Here is a 22,774-nt window from a genome sequence, read left to right on the forward strand (position 1 = left end):
TAGGTCGTTTGATCGGAGAGAGGAATTTTTTCGGTTCGATCGTCGTTCGCGTTGTTTCCACTGCAGATGAAGGTAGATACCAGTAAATGTGGGTTACGCGAGTAGAAATTGTAGTGTCGCGTTGATTATCGTACGCCGAAGTCAATTAAATTTTTTATTGTTGCAAACAGGGAAATTGATATCGGGGATACTAAATGATAAAGTTGATCGATGTAAAATAAAGCAATTGTCTTTTTTGTTTAGTTTATTTAATTTTTCATTTGATAGTTCTTCGTGTCAATTTAAAAATGTATCGTCGATTTCAAGCTCCCTTTCTCGTTAGATGACTGACGCGTCAGAGAGCCTTCTATGATTCGTTCGTAACTTGCGTTGTTTAAACTAAAGCCCGAAAAGAAATAGAAATAAGTGGATATTTATATGATTCTAAATAGTGTGAAAAATTCGTACTCGAATAATATTTTCGAATCGATAATTTTATCGTTAGAAAAGCAATCAGAAAGATGCGACTACGAACTGTTCTACTTTGGAGATAAACGCGTTATTCGTATAATATTGCGTTAAGAATTAACTTTAATAGCAATAGTTAGAAAAGATCGTGCGAACGTAAGAAGTAGATATAAAAATCAAAACGACACGGGCAAACGAAACTATCGTTGTTTGGCCATCGTGCATCGGTGAAACTAATAGTCTGAAAGAGATAAATATTGAGCAAATTAGACGACAAAGTCGAACGACAAAATAAAAAGAAGTAATTTGCGTATTTAATTTCCCTCGTCTCTTAACTTCTTCCTCGCGTTAATTTTAAACTGTTCTGTTAATTGAAGATAATGAGAATGGTAATCCGATACAACGTCTGGTGAGAAATGCAGTAGATTGAACGATTAGTTCACGTAATAGCCCTCCTATAGTTAAACAGATTGCACTGTTGCTTATGTTGGTCTACAGCTATTTGCATATTCAAATTGGGCAAATAGTCTTTGTATTACGTTCACTCGCCCAAGACGTGTTTTGCCTAAGGTATGATACAAATTCCAAGGTCTTTACGACACAATGTCAACAACAGTTCGATCCTTCGACAAAAATATCGTTAGTTACACAAAAAATGTAGCCCTTGCGTTCATTAAATCGTATTCGTGAGAATTTTATCTCTTTTAGAAAACGGAGTTGAGACTTAAATTTAAAATCTAACTTAAAATGTTAAAATCTAAACAAATTTTTTACAAGGTACAAAATATAAATAACAGTAACGGTAGGACGTAAACGTTGAAAGATTTTTGATCTATTTTCTTCTTTCAAGTCTTTCTCTCACTCTCGCGTGATAAAATTACTGTCCCAAATCATTAATATTAGCTATAATCGAAGAATAAAATTTTGAGGAAGGTTCGAGGTCTCGAAACCAAGTCTCAACCTTAGCGTACCAATGTAGTCAAAGTCAAAGGATCTCGAACTTCATAACACGCGGTCTAAGATCCCCTCAGACCAACCTCTGAATCGTGTAATCTCTACAGTTTCAGAGACGCGAAACACATCAAAATCATGCCAGAGGTCTCAAGATCTCGACTTCAATAGCCGACAGTTACGAAACTCGCTAAAGCAAATTCCGAGATCAATAAGATCGGGGTCGTAAGACTTTGAACATCTATTACGACGTAAAAGAATACGTTTCGAATGATAGATCCTGATTTCGAATTAATCTTAGATCTCAGATATGTGAGCGTATACCTTGACTTCGAATTCTACTCCTCGAATCTTAGATTTCCGTCCTCTCCTGAAAGCACATCTCCAGAAACTAAGAAGTGTCGTCTCGGGCGCAAGATCTTACGTTTATAGGTAACTCTGGTAAAGCTTAAAAGCATTCTGTAGCGTGATTGCTGTTGGTGGTTTAAAATATAAACTTTTAAAGTTCTCTCTGCGATGCTAGCGTCAAACTTGGCGAGCTTAATAATTGTATGAAACACTATGAAACTCGAGGTCCTACGTGTTTAAGGTTGGACTCGCTGGATGTCATGTTCCACGTGTGAGTAAAAAATTTGAAGTCGTATGATCTGAGACTATGAAATTCGAGGTCCTCTAAAAACTCGGTATAACGACCTTCTCCACTTAACTACTCTTTTCTATGATATAGATATCGTACATCTTCTGACCTGGCTTTTACTATCTCGACACCTGAGAGTTAACTAACAAGTTGATCGACAAGCTGAGGACGAAATGCGCTTGTTTCTTCCGCGTTTCTCTCTGCTCTTCCCCCTCTTTTCTTTAATTACAGCGTTACACAAAGCACATTCTCATCGATCGATGATGACGCGTTTCGTTTTATTCCGATTCGTCCTAAATCGCTTATGTCGTCCTTAACGCAGGAAGAACGCTCCTTCTCTCGGGATACACGCGACAACAACGATCATCCAATGAAACGAAGCGAAACAGTATCGATACGACGTTCTTACTGTTTCTAGGTTTCCTTCGATTCTGAACGATGCAATGGGCTGCGAAAACTTCCGATTCGGATCAGTGGAGGCAGTTCGGGATAGAAATTTCTTTTGTTAAACTGAAAGCAGGAAGTAAAGTTTTAATTAACGGCCACACGTCCCGGCCAGAACTTTATAGCCGCGAGGGAGTAGTTGGCAATCCTGAAAGCGTCGGGCCGACCTCGCAGCTGCCACGGATTTGCATTCAGATTGCATTTTTTTTCCTCTTTCTCTTTTTTCCTCCCCTCCTTTCTCTCTCTATCTCTCTCTCTATCTCTCTGTCTTTCACTCTTTTTTTAAAGAGGTAATTACACTGAGCTCCACACGGAGAAAGCCTGGCCGCCTCTCATCTGCATCCGGCCGGGTTTAAAACATCCTTCGTCAGGACTTGCCTGGATTCCGTGTCTTGCCTCCTTCGAGGAACAAGACCAACGCATCTCCTAATGATTTTTTAATTGCTCCTCCTATTCATTCGAACGCCCCCGGCGCAATCAACGCTCGTTTGCATCGTGTTCTTTCGCTCCGCATAAATTGTAGTTGGTTGTTTAGATTTTGCTCCATGTTGAACGTCGCATGTTGAACAATGTACACGGACTTTTATGTCGGAGAAACGAAGAACAAATTTGAGACTACGTGTTAACAGAAACATATTCGAGCAGCTGGGAAACCGCGTATCATGCTCTTCTATCATGCCAGTCATAAATAGAACATTGACTTTTTTAGTAGTCAGGTATTAGTTATACGCGTAAGATCTTTGTCTCAAGAAACGTCTTCTGTTATCTGCTACGTAACAAACAAATGAAACGATTCGAATTCCATCTACCATTTCCTCAATAGCGCTGAACTTACATATACCAGAGAATTTATCTTCTATTAGCAACGATACAGATAGATTAAAGATTTTTATGGCAAAGCTTGTGTCGCGACAGAGAAACGTTGACTTGAACTGGAGTTTTAAGGAAGAAGAACAATAGATAACGATAGAAGTGTAGAAAGTATTGAGAAAGTAAGATCGAGAGAAAATCTGCTCGTACTTGCGAGCTAGTACGTCACGTGTGTAAGTATTTCCGGCGGTGTGCAAAGGCGAAAGGCTGACTATAGAAGAAAAGGCAAGGGGTACAAAAGAAGACGCAAGAATTCCAAAGATATCTAGAGAAGTAGATCAGAAAGTTGGAAAGAAAGAGACGGGGAAGATGTTTCCGCGAGATTGCGCTTGCCAGAATGTGATGCTAGCGGTGTAACATTATAAATAGCCAAAAGTTATTTATTTAACAGGAAAAATAATTCCTTGCAATCCGAACGATGTTTCATATTTTATTCCATTTACAATTCAGCTGGTTAAAATCCAATAAGCCAATTCCAGAATCTGTTCGTGCTTGGATGTTTTAATATCTTTGTAGCGAACAATGTATCTTCATCGATATATTTAAATTCTGTAAATTCGTACTTTTACAAGTGCAACTAAAGAAACATAGAGATAGAAATTTATTATGCGTATTTTTAAATTATTATATAGGTCCTCTACGTTCCTGCATCTTTAACCCATTGACGTACAAATAAAATGGAATTTGATGCGTCCCAAGAATACTATTTAATCTGGCTCAACTGAACAGTTATATGCAAGCTCAGAAACAGAATATTTTATTTCGAAATTTACATTGCTGTATAATATTTAATCAAGTTGATATATAACGTTAATGGGCAGTAATTAAGTAACGTTATGAAATAATAAATTAATAATTCTATAAAGTATGATACATTTCAAAATATTTTCGAATATGTAGAGGAACTAGATATTTTGTCACTGCCAAGTTGTTTCGCTTCTTATATTATTTTTTGCGAACACATGGTATCTCTTTGCAGGATGTTCCTTTTTATTAATCGAAGGTATATGTTCAGGAAAATATGCCCAATGTTTTGCCTGTAGCCGAGTTGGACACTCACTTTGCGATGGTCTGTTCCGAAGAATTGTGTAGCGTATCTTCTGCGATATTCATTTTGTTATCGGTACTGTTGGGGTGGAAGGAGGTGAGAACATTTTGAGCATTTTAAATAAAACAGAATCGATGCACGATTTTCGACGTCAGCCGGATACAGTTCTTCACGTCTCGGAGACGTCAAAATCTACAATGGCACATGAAATGGATGATGTCTTCCAGACGTCATCGTATGCCAAGGTGTTAAATTTCTCACAAATGCGCAAATATCCAAAGTCTATTCTAACGCAAAAGAATATAATTTACATCTAAAAATACGAGGCACGGAATTAATCTTAACTATATTTTGAAGTGGAAAGTAATCGAACGAAACAGAATAATTCCTGGCACACGTAGAATATCGACTCTAGGATCGTAAGATAGGATTGCGAAGGATTAAATTGCCTCTTCGTTTCACTGAATAGAGAAACTCTCAATACCATCATACCCATTACCAGTAATTTTCTTACCTGCCCTGACCTGGACGTCACGGCTGAGCACTCTACCGACGGAATTGCTCGCCACGCATCTGTAGGCCGCGCTGTGCACATCCTGCCGGAACGCGGCGGCCGGAAACGGCAAAAGGACCAACGTGCCGTTCCTCAGCACCCTCCGCACTCCCGGTACGTCGTTCACCGGATGTCCGTCCGCGGTCGACCAATCGATGTTGGGCGGGGGACTTCCTGTCGCGGTACAGTCCAGCCAGGCGCCACTCGAATTCGAAAATTCCACCCTTGACGGTGGCTCGATCACGAAGCTTGGGCCGCGTAAATGTGCGTCGAATCCATGACCACCCGCGGATGTCACCACCGCGGCTGCACCTGCGAACAAAACGAAACGTTCAACGCTGGAAAATTCGCATAAATCTGCCGGCTGATTGCGGAAAAACGGCGCCGTTCGCTGAATCGTTGACCGCCCGACACGCGACAGTTTAATTGCGACGTAAATCCCGTCCCACCTCCATTTTTGCATATTTCTCTCACCACCCTCTGTTCCGGGTCTCTGCTAATAAAACGCTTCGCGTTCATTCGTTTCGTCTACGAGCTTTTCTTTCCTCCTTCGTGCGGATATTTCCGGCGTGATTGCGAATCTTGGCTTTGACGTTTGTCTGCAACGAGTGGGGTGCGATTATCGATGGACTCGAGGCAGATTCAAACGCGCCAGAGCGCACGAAATGCAAAGACGCACGAAATAACAAAATGCAACAACGAAATATTATTCATCAGGAATCGTGGAACACGAAATGCATTAACATCCATAAATTGATATTTCTCCAACTCGTCGTTCGCGTTTCTCGTGCACCAAAAATGATCCCTCCCGCGGTTCTTCGTCAAACGAAGAAGAAAATTACGTAGTGAGAACGACATTTTTTTCTGATTCGATAGCGCCGATCATTCCTGGTCTTAGTCTATGCTAATATCGTTTGACATGTTCCTAGCAATTAAGCGTAGATCCCGATAGTTAGCGCGTGGTTTCATCGTAGAAATTCAAAGCGCACTACGAAAGAAGCCATTGCTCGTGCAACGATTCCATATTGTTAACTTTCGTTCGCAAATTTTCCGCGAGAAAAATTGAGGACGGTTGCGAGAGACGGAGGCGTGCGTTATCTGCAGATTATTCTTACGCGGATCGTAGATTGTGCCGTGGAACGCAGTTCGTCGATTTTCAGAACCGATTAAACGCTTCGGTTATCGCGATTGTCGAACGAACGATGGCCAGCACGTAACGGGCAAGTTATCCTACTCGAAGTATATCAGAGGCGCCGTACTTGGACATAATGCTTTGATCGGGGGTGCGAAGACACGAGTCAGCAAGTACTCGGCTCTTGCATCGTTAGAAGCCACTTCAGGCTAATAACTCCGGCCAGGCCACTCCCGCGACTCTGGAGTGTAGTTTAATTGTCGACGTTATTCGTATGCTACGGTAAAGAAAGTACGAGCAAAGTTCTGTTCTAGCGGGTGGATAGCTAATATCGTTCATTCCCCTACTCTTCCGTACCCCTATTTCCCCATTCCATGAAACGATTCAAGATTGATGGTAACTATGTGGAATGACAGAAGTATTCGGACACTGTAATGTCCGAATAGATCGATCTGGGTTAACGGTAGAAATATCATGGCTTTTCCTTTCTCATAATCCTCTGAATCCTGTTACGATTCTTTAACTTTTTACGTCTCAATCTCGTTTTAGTTTCAACCGAGGGAAAGGCTTTTAACGTTTTACGATAAAAAGATCGTTAATATAAAATTGAAACGAGAAATCACGAACGTTAATAACCGTTCCTTCGTATTTTCCTTGAATTTAGGAAATTTTTTAAGGATAGAAAGATACGATTCGATCGGCAACGGCTCGAATGTTAAGAGTATACCGTTGTTATAGTTAAAAAGCAATTACCGAACACAACGATCCGATATTATCTCAAACAAAAGGCAGAGAAAGCTTGATCTTTGGTTTGCGAGTAAAACGTCAGCCAAGAATGGTTGTGTCAGTGAAAATAACAATTTCTGCTTGTCTACTCCTTGTTGCGTTAATTCAGCATTTCTGTCTAGTCCAAAAGACTGTTTATACGTGTACGTTATTTCGTAATTACTTCGTTGAATACTTTTATATTCATACGTTCATAAATATTTATGTAAACATCGACACCGCGGTACAGATTAAAGTCATCTCATCTTTTTCAGATGTACCTTTCATTGAACTTTTAGAACCGCAATCTAACAGGCTTGAAAGATCAACACATCGATGCTTGTTGTTGTTCAAAGACGAAAATAAATTGCATAGCCATAAAGAGACGGAAATTACTTTACGCGGAACATCACAAAAATTCCACAGAGAGGCAGGTTATATTTCCCCAAGACTCGGTTCCTCTAGTTTTTGATAGACGGCGCATATGGACGAGGATAGGACGATAACGGCGATCAAAAGAAACCCTCGTTGGTTCGTATCCGCGCAGAATTCCGTTGGTTCGATTTTAACGAAGATCACGATTTCATAGCGGCCACTGTAGAAAGCGTACGTTCTAAAATTTGCGTATCGATCGCTGGCACGCTGGCCGTGTGGTCGTGTGTTAATTAAAAATTCATTTATCTTAAATTCAATTTCCTCTGACTACGAGCCAGTCGTGCTTGCTCTCTCACACATACACACACACACACATACACACACTTATATATATCCTGAATGAATGAAAAAATGTCTAAAAAATTTATACCATGCAAGTAGAAAGAAAGAGGCGAGAAAAAGAAATGGTAAAAGTAACAAACAGAACGGGAACGCAACGGTAATGCAAAATTAATTCGTCTAATAAAGGCGTAATTTTTGAAGCGAAAGAGCATGTTCCGCCATTAAAAAGAAGCACCGCTGCTGGCTGCTCACGAGCGTACAGAAACCAGGAGATGGAACGATATTGCATATCTCTCTGGCATCGTCCATAAGTGAAGAGCGGTTCGGTGAAACGTGGAACTCATAACGACGCGACGTCCAAGGGAACGAACGTAACTCGTTTATAACGACATTTGAAGGAAGAAGAGAGATACAGAGAACGAGGGAGGGAAAGGGAAAGGGAGAGAGAGAGAGAGAGAGAGAGAGAGAGAGAGAGAGAGTGTGAGAGAGAGTTTTGAGTCGCGACCGAATTTCGTAATACCCGTTGCAGAATAGTATGCGCGTCGCATACAAAACACAAAGTATGCAAATCCTGGGTGCCGCGCGGTCGAATTGAAATCCCCGTAGTGTCCGGCAATTACAAACCGTCACGGTGACTCGCTTCCGGAATTGTCTCGAGCACTTAATTACTAATTCCAGCCAAGTATTTCGTTGGCCGGGAGCATCGCGTTGAATTACACGCATGGCACCTTACCCTCCGCTCGTTCGTTTTCCACGCGCATACATTATACACGCGAGTGTCGCGATTAATGTGCACATCTCGACTTTGATGGACGGAACGTCGCACGGAATTGCTCGCTTCCACGGTACAATTTTTTAATGGAAATTACGGCTGCGTTTTTTAATGCTGTTTTCGGGTATTGGTTTTTAACAACAGCCGATATTGGCTTATGGTTCAATGGTGAGCCTTCAGGAACGCTTGTGCTGCAGTAACTTTCATCGGAGAATTTGTGGAAAGAAATGATCGCCTCGTGTTTTTTCTTTCTTTCTTTTTTAGCTTTTTAGTGTACTCGACGCTACTCGACACGGACAATTTTTTTAAAAATTGATTTGTAGGTTTAATGCCGTCGCTGTGTCAACTATTGGAGAAAATAGTTAGTTTAGACTACCACTTTAGAGAACCATGGTAATGTAAAGTTTCTTAGAAAGAAAAGGAATCATCTAATCCCATTGGAATAAACATACTTTAAGTTATTCTACCACGCAAATACGTTTAGCTGATTACTCCGTTTTCGGTTTCTAATCAATGTATCCTGGAAATTACATCAATTCGCCGATTTGCGTTTAGTTGATCACAATATCGATGCAAACTGAATTTCATTACATTTAATAATCAACAATTAAATATGTAAATGGAATTGCTAATTAAAAATAATACATAGCTATTGTTACATTATTATCACACGTATATAACTATTCCTATAATAATGTATAACGAATATATAAAACGAAATAAATATAACGCGTATCGACGAAATAATGGTTGGCTATATGCATATGCATCTTGAATGTATATGACCTAATTTAAATGATAATTATTATATAATTGCGACATTAATACAAAACTAACATTGGAAACAAAAAGCGTAATATTCTACTCCCGTGTTGGACGGGACGGGGACGGGCTTTTTGGTTTAAATCGATTGAATAGTTCTCCTCATTGTGGAGAATTTAATAAAAAATTTACTCTAGCGGTATAATTGTGTTACAAGTTTGGAATGAAAATTATGGGAATATATTGTACCATGTATTTGCGGGAATTTAAAAATTAGAGAAATGTCTGAAATACGTATAATACACAAAAAGATAGAAAATATGCAAAATAGAATATTCCTTATATTTCCAAGGTTATGAATTTGTTTGATCGAAACTGTTCGATGAAAATATTTTGCCATTGATTAATTTTGAATCAAGGTTTTGATCGATTGATTTCGATAATGGTCGTAATATGTTATGTTTTACGAACTAGCCTAAATATAAAAGAATTAATATATAAAATGTATAAGAAGAAAAATTAATATATATATTCTGATCATGATTCTTGATTGTTCTCCTATAATGACAACCATTTTTCTATCGTCAAAGAGATTCGACGTTTTTCAATTACGTAGGGTAATTATGGAATTGTTAATTCGACGCGCGAATTTTTATCGCGCCCCGGCAGAAATTAAAATGCGAATTAATGGACGAGTTAAAAGGAACATTTGAATTTAATTGAGGAGAAGCGGCCGTGAAATAGCCGCGTTGGTTGCAAAGGGAACGTGTACAAGATGCTTTAAATCGAGAGAAACAAGGTGTTGTTCTTTTTCCTTTTTTTTTTGCTTTTTTCGTCAGTTTAGTTGCAAGGAACTACGAATGGATGAGGAGCATTGGGAGGCAAAGAACGTGAACCTTTTTGCCATTTGACTTTACGGAGCATGAAGGAAATTATCCCATGCTGAAGCTAAGTATCACTAGCAGTCCGTAATATCCGTTCTTGTTAAGCTACTTTCCATTCTTTGCCATTTACGCTGCTGATAAATTATTTTAAGGTATCAGTTTTTACATTTTCTATTTATATTACTGTAGGTTTGTAAACAATGTTGCAAGCTTACAATGTAATGTAACATTTCATACGTTTGTGAAACATTTTTTATTATAAAAATTTACTTTAATGTAACTGTAACTTTTTATGTAATTTTAGTATGATCTTTTAAACATCTTTTCATGTGTACGATAAACGAATGAACCTAATTTTCCTGTGTCTCGTATTTCCTTACAAGTACAATAATAAATTTAATATTCTACCATCCTTTTATATCCCACTTAAACAATGATATTCTCCTTTCTACGATTCTCAGAATCATTTTATACACATAATCTTCTCAAGCAACATAAAGCTTCCTGTTCACCGAGCAATAACAACGTCATCTTCACCACCGTAATCTTTTTACACGGCCGAGTAAACTGCACAAACATTGTAGGATAAATGAAACGACATCGTTTGATAAATAAGATACAGTATTTTCAATCTTCCAATAACGTAACCACTTTAACCATTGATCGATCCAAAGATTTCAATAAAAACAATCTCAATAGATTTCAATAAAACAATACATCACATCAAGCATCAAACGAATTACATTAATTTAATAAAACGATCTAAAAAAGATCTAGAAAATGTCTCTTTTACAATATACTCGTTCGTAACTCAAAGAATTGAAAAATTCAAGCAATTTCTAACACATGCCAATCTAATCCTAACGCCGATCAAAAATTCTAACACAATTCAAAAAAATAAATTTTACACGTCTATTTTTACTAAGTCGAAAGCCACGGTCCAGGATTTATCGCGGTTGCGTAATGGAGACTCACAATCTCTGGAAGATTTAGATTCGAACGACTGCAGCGGATAGACAGCAGAACGAGAGAATTAAAAATGCTCGATATCAGCGAAAAGAATGTCTGACTGAATTCAACCGAGTAACGCTCTAATTTTTTATTTTCCCCCTCTTCTATTATCCCCGTCCACCCGTATCGATACGAAACCGTTCCGGACCGCGTTCGTTAGATTCCTCTCGGGAAAATCTAAAAACGCTCTCGAGCCCCGGGGATCGGATCCGACCAGACGATCCGTCTTCGCGGAGCGTCGTCTCAGGCATTTGTTCGACGAGCCGGAAAATCGAACGAGAGTTGGATGGATGACAGGAATTCCCGACAACGTTGGGAATCGCGCGGATTGCACGGAACGACCGGGACGTCCGAGACAACCACCGGCGAACTCCATAAAGTGGCGGAACGCTAAATAGCGACTGGGACAATTAAAGGGCAAGACGCTCGAGAGGGACGAAGACAAGAAGCGTCGTAGGTTTTGTATTTGCGCGTAAAGTTGGAAGAGAAGAGGAGATGGTCGTTGAAGATTGTAAAGATGCGAAGGAAAGAAAAGAGAGGAAGAAACTACGGATAAAAGTAGAGAAAAGGGTAAAATATAAGGAGAAATGAAAAGGTCGAGAAGAATAGGAGGAGAAGAGTAGCGAGAAGAGTTCGTGCATCGCGAGAGCGAGTAAATGGCGAGAAAATATAGTAGCGAATGATAAAAAGGGTAAAGAGTGCGAGAAAGGTGAAGAGAGAAGACGGATAGAAGAAAGGCAGTTAATTAAGAAACGGAGAAGATGAGTAATAATAAGTTAGAGGCTAGCTAGGATAGAGAGAATAAATCCTTTCTATTTAGAAAGGAAGAAATTCGCATGGAGAAATAGAAGAGTAAAAGCTGCGAAAGAGTAAGAGCAGAGCGAGAAAGAGAGGGTTGTAACGATAAGCGGGCGAGAAAGACGGAAGGTGTGAGAGCAAAGGGGAAGAGGATGAGAGAGAGGAAGCACTCGGCAGGTAATAGCTCCCAATTACCATAACGCTTGGCTAAGCCGACTAATCGGTTCCGCTTATGCCGACCGGCAAATTATTATTAATCACATTGCACGTGGATTACCGTTTATGTACATCCCCAGCGATGGCATTTGCACTCTGGGTCACGTCGCGCGTCCATGCCAGCCTAGTAGCATGAATTTCCAAATCGGTCTTTGATCTCACGGTTACTCACGCTCCAGTAGAACTGGATCCTCGAGAAATGCTAAAAGCATTTCCGGCGGGTTACTTCTCAGAAATTCCTCCATTCGAAATGTGGAAATGCTGATAACAGGCCTCTCGCATCGTGTCAGAATTATGTTCGTCAGCATTGTTTGCCGTTAATGTCGGATTTCTAACTTTTGTCAATATATCGTCAAATATAAAGCTCGTAACCGTGCAATCAATAGTCAGCTACGATTTATGGCACTCTATAAATTATACAACGTGTACGCAACATGTACACTCATATAGGTACATAGATAGATAGGTATTGTTATAGAAATTACATAATCAAAGTTAAATTCGAGTTATTTCATTTTAGAATCTTCGATCGAAATTTTCATTCTCAGTTGATGGAAAGAGAAAATAATGAATTTTCAAAATTCTACTTTTTAGAACCATTATAATATTTTAAAATACATTTCTATCGAAGGCAAAGCTTATACGCACGTTGTAATTTTTAATCAACGTTTCAACTAATTCCGTATATTGCATTTGACAATCAAAAAACACACGTGAAACAAAATTTCAATTTTTAAAAGCTTTATACCATTATTTCGCTTTTCAATAAAGCTTTGAAACTAATTTTTCCTGAAAAAAAGAAAAAGTAATATAAGTATAAAAATGGATCGTCCACTTTATACGAGTGTAACGAAAATTGAAATTTCAAAAATCTCTCTCCATTTTCCTATACACAAATTTTTCATCTCGACCTTTCCTGCGTAAAACCTTTACAAAAAAGCATTTTAATATTAAATATAATCGACAAATATCAATCGTTTAATAATTCTGATTCATGAGACAGAAAAAAAAAACTGAATCTTTCTATCAACAAATCATTCAACTTTCCGATATTTATTGATTAACTTCGTGATTACTTTACCGCAAAAATTTGCAAAGTATTCAGTTTCTTGACGAATGCCGAACAATTTTTATCTATTTCTCGTAAGAATGTAAGACTTGTCTTTCTTGTTACAAAATGATACGTCGACCAATACAGAAATTTGTTCTCCTATTAATTGCATTCGACGTTCAGCTAAAAGTAGAATTTGTCAAACAGCATTTATACAGACGACAAACGATAATATACAGGCTACAAAGATATGTATATCAAGTGTCAAAAATGCTACGAACTTCTCGAACCACCGGGGAGAAATCAATATACACATTTGTCACGATGATCAAAGCAAAAGTATCGAAAGGTTTGTGGTTCCTTACATCATCGCTGTACATTGGCGAAGAGATTAATTGTCCGTCGTAAATCATAGCGGAATTTCGTTGGGAACGTCGGGGTTCGTCGAGCCAGGTTAGTCGAGGAAAAATTGATAGAAAGAGAGGATTATATTCGGAACAAGTTTCCTTCCGTGAAAAATTGGGTTGCTTCCAGAATCAGAGCTTTTGTGCGGGATTTCGGGACGTTGCGTCGCGTCGGTGGAGTCGGTTTCCATGAAACGAGCCGACTGGCTCGGGACCGGCCAAGGTAAGCTCGACTACGAACTCGGAATCAATAGGCGGAACAAACTGTGTAGGTGGATAGAGGTCGCTGGTAAGATTGAATTTGCAGACTCTACCGCCCTTGTCGGTGAGAAGGGACCGGATAAAAAGAAAAAAAAGAAAGAAAAAGGAAAGAAGAAAAAGAAAAGAGAGGGCGAAGGGCAGACCTAGAACGGATAAGAGTCTAAAAGTCTCACGAAGGTGGTTCCTCGCGAACTGTTTCCCTCTTTTTTCTTCCTCGCGAAGGTTCCCGTGTTTACACTACCGATCAAGACAGCAATTATTTGATCCGGCTGTAGGGACGAACCCCATCGCGAATCGTAACCTTTCGAGAAGAAGGTTCTCCATTTTCCTCTATCTTTCTACTCGTTGAGATTCTGTTCCCTCTTTCCCTTCCTTTCTGTTTGGAATTTTGAGATAATTTGATATTCGCTCGAGTGGATTTTAAATATTACGCGGAATTGCTGGAAATTTTCTCATCGTCTGAGTTTTCTTATTTCAATACCGCTTTATAGGTAAATAGCGGATACGGGATTACCGGTTCAAGAAGTCATTGTTGGAGTCGATACGGTTTATACTTGGGGTTGGAGATACAAATATATACTCCAGTTCCTACCTTTCGTTCTTTCCGTAAATAACTATGATCATTCTTTTCTCATTGATTCGTTTAATCTGTAAACTCTTTTCCTCTATATTAGGAAATTCTCGAGAAAAGACAATTTCCTCTATAGTAGCCGGTGGTTTGTGTTAGTGTTCTACTCAAGTTCAAGCGTCCTACAAATATCCATCTAAAGCTGCCAGAATATCTCCCAGTGCACGGTATACGTTTCTTTCCTTTCAACGTATCCAACTTCCTCTCTATTTTTTTTTTTTAATATTTTCGACCAACGCATCTCGCAACAACGGTCGGAATTACTTAGAATAAATCGCAGTGACAGTGTGTTAATGTTTACCGTGTAATTAACCTCTTCAATTACTTTTGGTTCAGTCCTAATCTTCAAGGAAGCGACATTTCTTCATTTTCAACCTTCCTGCATTTCCTATTTTACGAACATATTTACATGTATTATACGTCGTTATCGATTTACGATAAAAGAGAATAACAGCAGGTATTAGATCAAAATCGAATTGTTCGATGAAGTTACATGGCTGAGCAGCCTAAGGATCAAGGCAATGAACGGAAGAAAACAAATTATCTGATATAATATCCGATTAACAAACATCCTCGTCTATCCTTCTCCGCGCAACGATCAAACACTCGCTAAAACCCTCCACAAACAAACGAATAATCTCAAAGAAAAACACTATCAAACCTACTTCACCTATTTGATACGAACTATGTACACATCTACCCCGTACACATAGATTTTTTAATTCGCTAAACAAGCAAGCGCTAGTCGGCATTCGCTGCATGTTCTATCAGCGCCTTGCAGGAGCATAATAGGCTAAGCTGAGCGATAAATTCTGGGTATCTTGTCGCGCACAGTTACCAACGGATTCATCGACGTATTTTAGAGGACACTCGAGTCACCTGAAATATTCACCTCGACCCGTTGGGTAGGTCTGAAGCCTTATTTCTCTCTTGCTTTCCCCCTGTCTCTCTCTCTCTTTTTCTCTCTCGAGGGTTCTGCGTTTAAAGTTTAAGGAGACCCGTGTTCGCCGTTGTACGATGTCCTTGTGTTTCCGACTGGTGTAAGGAAAGAGCCGTGAGCTTGTTCGAGGTCGATACCAGCTTCTTCGTCTCCCGTATGGATGGCTTCCCTGAGGCTATGCAGTCACGTCGCTACGTTGTAACTTTCAGTCGGACCGATGTATTCAATCTGCTATGGTGATCCCTGTACCGGAGTCTTAAATCTCGATGTACAGTAGCAGACGAATATTTTCCATTAAGTAGCAGATAGTATTTATTTGTTTCTCGATATTTATATCGTCCCCTTCAAAGCAATCACCATTAACGATAATACTCTTTTGCTAACGTTTACTCTATCCTTCGAAACATTTTTGGGATTCATTTCATTGTATGTATTTTAGTTTGCTCTGTGCTTTCTGTTTTATGTCTTCGGTGCTTTGAGATCGTTGTTATTTCATAGCTTTTTCCATTAATGGCAATAGGAAGAAGTCGGCCGGTGAATATGGCGATTGAGAAATCACAACTGTATCGTTCTTTGGCAGAAACTTTCTAACGAGCAACGATGCGCGAGTCCGAAATGATCGGTCGATTTAAATAAACAAACTGAAGTGAGTCACGAACAGACGAATCTCAACAACATAAAGCAATCTTTCCTGCAACGGGTACTTTCTACACCGCGAAATTGCCAATTTGCGCGAACGTTTTGATCACACCTTGTATAGTATATCCTGCATTGTATTAGGTTCTTCGGGAAGTTCATTTTCAGAATGGGGAAATTCTAAATTCTGACGTTTCTACCTATTACTTATCAGCAATTAGGGTGAGACTGAAGATCAGTCAATATCCGATGTTCTTCAACGAGACGTTAGGTCCCGAGGAATGAAGATCGAATAAAACTTGTCAAAATAAAAATGTCAAAGAGAGGCGAAATCTCGTTAATTGACAAAATTTCATTGCGACGCATGTACAATACAACGTGTATAGCTGGGGAAGAAATACGAAGCGACGTGGGAACGAGGCAAGCGACCGATTTTAGGAGCCAATGCCACGAAGAAAACGTCAGGGGCAACAAGTTGCGAAAGTTGTTTAGACGCCTTGGAACTGGTTTGGCGAACGCTTCTGAAAAACTATCACCGTGTAGGGACACGGGGCAATTTTACAGCGTATACCGGGCCGGGAAAAAGTTTCCGTGGCGGGCAACAAGTTGGAGAAGTTTCGTTATGACCGCGGTGGCAGTGCTTCGTGAACGGTCCGTGGGGCGTTTCGAAGAGCGTCGAACGACTAATCTTACGGCTTGCGGAACCTCGATATGAGACTGTACGTGGAAAGTTTTCGCGAATTCTGCTCGTAGAAAAACGTCATCGATTTCATGGAATAGGGGTAAAGTGAATTGTCTTGGTTCTTCCAATCAACTGTTATACGATCTTTCTTACCGGCCACTTCTTAACGTTCGAGATTATACGATTCGAGGATAAAAGGAAAATTACGGACGTTTGGGTCTAGCCTCTTGCGTTCTTGAAAAGATTCGTGAGAAGGACACAAGAATATTCTTCGATAAATATTTGCTTAAAAATTACTTTTAATTTAAATTCTACGTGAAGGAAATTTGTCTCTGGTTTAATATGATGTTACATGCTAAAACAGATGGTACACTTACATAATCTTTATTTTCAAACGCTCTACAGATCTAAGATATCTTTAGCAATACACTTAGATAAAATTAAATGAATTTCAATAGAATACGATCTTTTTATTGCTACCAAACAATGAACTAAACGACTGCCCAGTTATTAATACTCAGAACGACATCCTCATTATCTACCTTCATAAAGTTTTATCTTTACGTTTTCTATTACGCGTGAATTAACTGTCTTTTTTTCTTTCTTTTTGTTAGTAGTTCCCGTCAACTGTCGATCTAATTTTCTTCGTCATAATTAATTTATGTATGGCACAGCAATACAGACGGAAATGAAAAATCTCGGGCCCGCAAGAATACAAGGACGTAATAACGCTCTCTTTCATCTAGCATTATTAATTCCGCTGCAGGCTTTTGTTTTAATAAAAATGAATTTTTCATAAATGAAAGAGACAATACCGGTTTAATCCGTAAAAAATGAAGTTATAGTTTCCTTTATTCCGCGTAGTCGAAATAGGAGATGCAAAATACCATTATTTTTTTCGGCAATCATTGCGATCGAACGTTCCCATTGAAAGGCGTTCGGACGAATCGTAATACAATTTTACGTCTCTCTTATTCATAATATACATATATGTATACGTATTTACAGCGTTACCATAGAACAGTGATATATACACGTGCCATTATATCGCGATACTTCGAGGTTTCACGAAACTTTCAATTAAGACGAAGAAAACGCAAGAGAAGGCTCGAGAAGTAACCAAAGATTATATCCCGCGAGTTATTCTCAGCCGCTCGTATTCTTTTTTTCTTGAACGAAGAAAAGAACGAAAGGGGTGTTGGAAAACGCGAAAGCTCGCGCGCACCTTTCTTTCGAGCGGAGGTGAACGCACCTTCGGTCACTGCTGATGTTGTCGACTCTCGGAGGTGTTAGTCGTTTTAATTTCTCGAATAGAAAGGAAGAATGGAAGGGAGAGATACAAGAGAAAGAAGGACGGACGGATTGTGATTGTTTGAAATATGAGAAAAACTTTCAACCCTAACCGCGCTTAAGACGAGAACCTAACCTTCCCCTATACCCTTCCTTCTCTTTTTCTCTTTCGCTTCCACTTGCTTCCCTTTCTCTCGTTGTTTCTCGTTTCCACTCTAAGCCAGAGCATACACGTTCTTTCAGTTACTTTTTCCCTCCCTTTCAGGCTTCCTTCCTGTCTTCTAGTACGCGCAGATTTCACAGCGTACCACGAGTGCTCCGTAGCGTAACCTTTTCGTCATTTTAAAACGCTCTGAAAGCCCGTACGGAGTTTTCGGAACAAAAAGCTGCTTTTCTTCCGGTTACGTTAGTTTTATCGTGCTCTGTTCACCTGCCGACTTACTTTCCCTCTTCCTCTGTTTCACTTTGTTTCTATCTTCCTCTTTCTTTCTCTCTCTCTGTCTCTCTGTCTCTTTCTCCCTGTCTTGCTTTCTTCTTCTTTTTTCTTTTCGACGTCGTAGCAATTTCTCAGCACTCGTGGCTCGCTCTTTCATACGACGTCTAGTTGATACTTCCGATAAAAGAATCTTCCTGGGGGAAAAAGGTCCCGTGAAAATCTTGGTGTTCTTGTTAGACGGCGAACTTCCGGACCAATTTGTCGTGGTCAAGAGACGCGCGTCGCGTTTCTTTAACTATTGAACGCCATCGATTCGAAAGACGAGTCAAGTTTCTGGTGATTTTGGAAACGTCTCCTGACCAATTGATCGCATAAATATATTCAACGCGAATAAATACTATAAATAGATACTATAAATAAATATAATCTTACATAGTTCCCATCAAAAAGCTGTACAATATTTCTATCTGTGGAAGATAAGTTTTCCATTTCAATGCATCATTATGAAATGAAAATTTCGTTAAAAAGTATTATATGCTTCGTTTCGTCTATAAGTAATTTATTAAGAGCAACAACGCATTAAAGTTACAGTTACAGAACGAAGTTGAAATATTCACTGATCGTAAATTCTAAAAAAAAAAAAAAAGAAAGCTAACAGAGTAACACGTATTTTGTTCAAAATTAATATCTGACGATTTTTAATCGCCACATAAAGGAGTAGTTTTAAGAAGAATTACGCGAATGAAAAGTGCTCTACTAGCAGCAAAAAGACGAAACTGGTCTCATCTACATAATTTTCATTCCGACCAAGCTTAAACGAACGTTCTCAAGCGTTCCGCGTCCAATCCCGCTCGCATATCGATTTCGTTTGGCATAAGAAACCCGAACAGCATGAGATCGCCCTAAAGAAACAATCGGCTCTTTGATGACGGAGCTATCAAGCAGATGTATGGTGCTTCTCTTTACGATTCACCGAGCGAGACTCGACTCAAACGATCCATCGGCAGGCGGGTAAAAGGATTTCCCGATCGTCGAGTGGAACGTAACAATCTCATTTTCTTTGTCCCGGAAGATCGAGTGGGTGGTGAGAGGCGGATGGACGCGTTCACCGCCCCGCAGGTGCAAGGATATAGGTTCGCCTGGAACAATGAACGCAATCAATGCGGTGTGGCACCCCTTCGACGTCAATCAAACGGTCGGTGTACGCGCCAGTAGCCCATTGGCCCCGATTGCCTTTTGTCGCCCCTGTAGTGTTCGCTGTACGCGGCAAAGAGGAATTGGATGGACCAGGATCCACGCGGATAGCCAGATTTGCATCCAACAAAGACAGATGCGGAAAGAGCGGAAAAGGAACTCAAAGGATAGAGCGAGTTGGCTTGGGATGAAGTCGAAGCTAGGGTAGATGAACACGGGTGGACAACGATGAAAGGGAATGCGACGCGTGAGGAAGGATGGATGGAAACCGAAGAGAAAGGCCAGAGGAGTATAAACTGATAAATGGAATGACACGAAGGGGGAGCGTAAGCTTGGTCAGGGATTGGCGAATTGATGGTGGGGGTTATATAGGGGCGAAAGGGGAGAGAGAACGGATAGAGAGATTGCAGCGGACGGTAAATGGGGCGAATTCCAGCCGAATACTGCCTGCTTGCGACACGCGTGTTGCAGTACTGACCAGTCCACGACCCAATTTCGAAGGGTTGTTTTCTCTCTCCCTCTCCCTGTGTATTCGTCTCTGTCTGGAGCGCGTACCATCCCTTCTCTTTCGATGGTGGTTCGTATTCCCACTCTCTCACTCTCTCTCTCTCTCTCTCTCTCTCTCTATCTATCTATCTATCTTTGTGTCGATCTTCTTGAATCGAGTGCGTACGTGAACGAGATATACATATATGTATGTGCACATATATATATACGTACGTATGTATGTTGAAGAGGTAATATATCGGTAAGCGCGTTGATTCGAACGTATTCGGTAGGTGGAGGCGTAGAGGGTGCAAGTCGATCGATTATCGCAACACGAGAGTCAGGTGAAAGCGGGTGATCCTTGTTTCGAGCATGGATACTCCCTGCTGATTGATTGCTATGTAGGACGCTAATATCGCCACGCGGTGACAACGTGTAAAACATCGTCCCGTGTATACGATGTTTCTTGTAGTTTCATAGTAGCTGTTGCTTCGTTGCGATCAGACAATCGTCGCTATCGGTCAGATCAAATTTTTCATTCGAAAGAATAATTAGCTCGTCGTATCCGCAAACGTCCGATATAATTTCGTTGGGTATTTTATCGGAAGGTGGATAGGAATTTCGAGCGAACGCTCTATATTATCGATCTCGTCGGAATAGCCAAGAGGAATTTGTCGATACGAATGAAATTTCGGATTGCACTCGATAATAGGTTTAAGTGGCGTTTTAATGACGCGGTATAATAATTACACGCAGCTATCGATTGCTTTCCGCTTTTCATTGGCTAGAGATATATCAGATCGTGCTCGACACAATGAATATCGGCTCGCATCTTGTTAGCGATATTCCATTACACGGCGACACGCTTATGAAACAGAAATAACATTTAAGCAGCGTGCTAAACGAACTGATTTTAACGAACGGCTCTTTCGACGTGCTCCAGCCGACAAGTTCTTGTAATTAACAGAATTGTTGGCTCCTTTTCTCTCTCTTTGTATTCCTGTTTTTTGTTTCACGTTGCCATCGTGTCTACGACCTGAGATAATTGAAGATGAATCTTCCACTTGCTGAATGTTCGATGTTTCATGCGCGGTCAATAACCTCGCCGTTGATCGATAAATGCAACTATATCGCGGTTTGTAATTATAGATAATGCAGCCGTGGAAACGTCGAGTCGCGTTGCTTTTCAAACTTTCGATGTCTCCGAACGTCAGGCGCGGAAACGGTGATGCGCCATCGACATTTTATTCGAAACGTGATAATGCTCGTGACAATTGTGTTAACAATTTCTAAAAAATCTGTTCCGTATCAATGAAATGTAACGCTGACAGCTCTGTTTTACTTTTTAAAGCAGGAGATGTTTAAATCAGGAAATGTACTTTTAGTTCGAGAAACGTCTATTTTAAAGTATTATCATTTAATGAACCAAATGTTTTATATCTATGTTTCTGGGAGGAAAATTATGTAGCGTTTTCAATAAGTAGCTAGATTTTAGGTTGAACAGAATTATTGAAAGAATTTTCACGAGTAACGAATTTTTAATGTTAAGAGTGCTATGTGCAAAATTAATAACACAGAAAACTGTGTAATTTTATTAACGTGTTTATTGAACTTTTAAACCTAATTTCTGATACGTATAATGTATAACGTCATTGCGTCATTGTATAATTAGACTTCTGAATTTATTGAAGGCGCAATCGAGAACTTTAGATTTGTACAAACGCTATCTAAACTTAAACGGAACGTCTATATTCTGTTTATACTTTTTACTAGACTACAGTGATGTGTACATTATTTAATAATTAACATTTTATGAAATATGATTTTTATTACGTGTTTTTTAAACGTAATATTAACATTTTATCGACGGATCTTTTCGCTCAACGCAAATGATACATAATAGTTACATCAATTGTGCACCTTTTGCAAGAGCCAAAGCGCTTTTAGCGTGTACACCTATTACATTGTAATGTAATAATTTTACGTAGGACGCCAGTTGATCGCCGATGAACAACGTAAATTTTACTTAAAACACCAATTACCGTGCTTCGCCGTTAACGTTGTTAATATCATACAAAATCATAATAAAACTTATACTTTGTGGAATTTTGATTATTAAGTACATAACATAATTAGTAGATTTTAAATCCTTGGACAGATCAAATTTTGATTGTTAAATTAGATTTCATTAAAATTATTAATATTAGTACGACTAAATGAATTAAGAAACGACTAAATGATCGTTCACAAACATTTCCAAAATTATCTCAGAACCCTGCACGAATCGATGCTTTGGCGTTTGAACGAAGAACGTCGTAAGATTGCGTGTGATTTCGGACAAGTTAACGAGGATACCTTCATCGTTTGGCAGTTTATCGTCTTCGATGGATTTAAGAAACGAGCTAAGATGGTTGTCGCGGAGTATTATGGCAGTGTTTCTTTGCAAAAGGAAAAGGACGATGGGGAAGGAAGCGACCAAGGAGGGAGGACTATGAAGGAAGCAAGGACGACGGGTAAGGACACCGATGATTTCCCAAGAGGGATCGTCTGCTTCTTCTTCCGCCCGCTTCTTTCTAGTATTTCCTCGCGTCGTTCTATCCTCGCAAGTAACATTGTTCGTGCCTTAAGCTCGGCAACGTTATTTCGTTTATTCCGTAGTCGACAATTTGTCTCGTTATAAGCAGAGGTAAGAATCGAGATGCTCCGCACAACAGAATTTTAATATTTCACCCTTTCCGAATGCTCGAGAAAGATCGAAC

General features: G+C 39.7%; 1 protein-coding gene across 5 annotated transcripts in view; it reads right to left on the bottom strand.

Annotated features, from left to right (window-relative positions):
* The window catches only part of LOC122568072 (Down syndrome cell adhesion molecule-like protein Dscam2), a 120,611-nt gene that overhangs the window by 39,067 nt on the left and 58,770 nt on the right, over window positions 1-22,774 (bottom strand). For all 5 annotated transcript variants that reach the window (XM_043727397.1, XM_043727395.1, XM_043727393.1 and 2 more), the window contains exon 2: window positions 4,912-5,262. In XM_043727397.1, coding sequence (XP_043583332.1) covers window positions 4,912-5,262 — 351 coding nt within the window. The remainder of the gene's footprint in view (window positions 1-4,911; window positions 5,263-22,774) is intronic.

This window comes from Bombus pyrosoma, linkage group LG6 (genome assembly GCF_014825855.1).
Source record: "Bombus pyrosoma isolate SC7728 linkage group LG6, ASM1482585v1, whole genome shotgun sequence".
Lineage (NCBI taxonomy): Eukaryota > Metazoa > Arthropoda > Insecta > Hymenoptera > Apidae > Bombus > Bombus pyrosoma.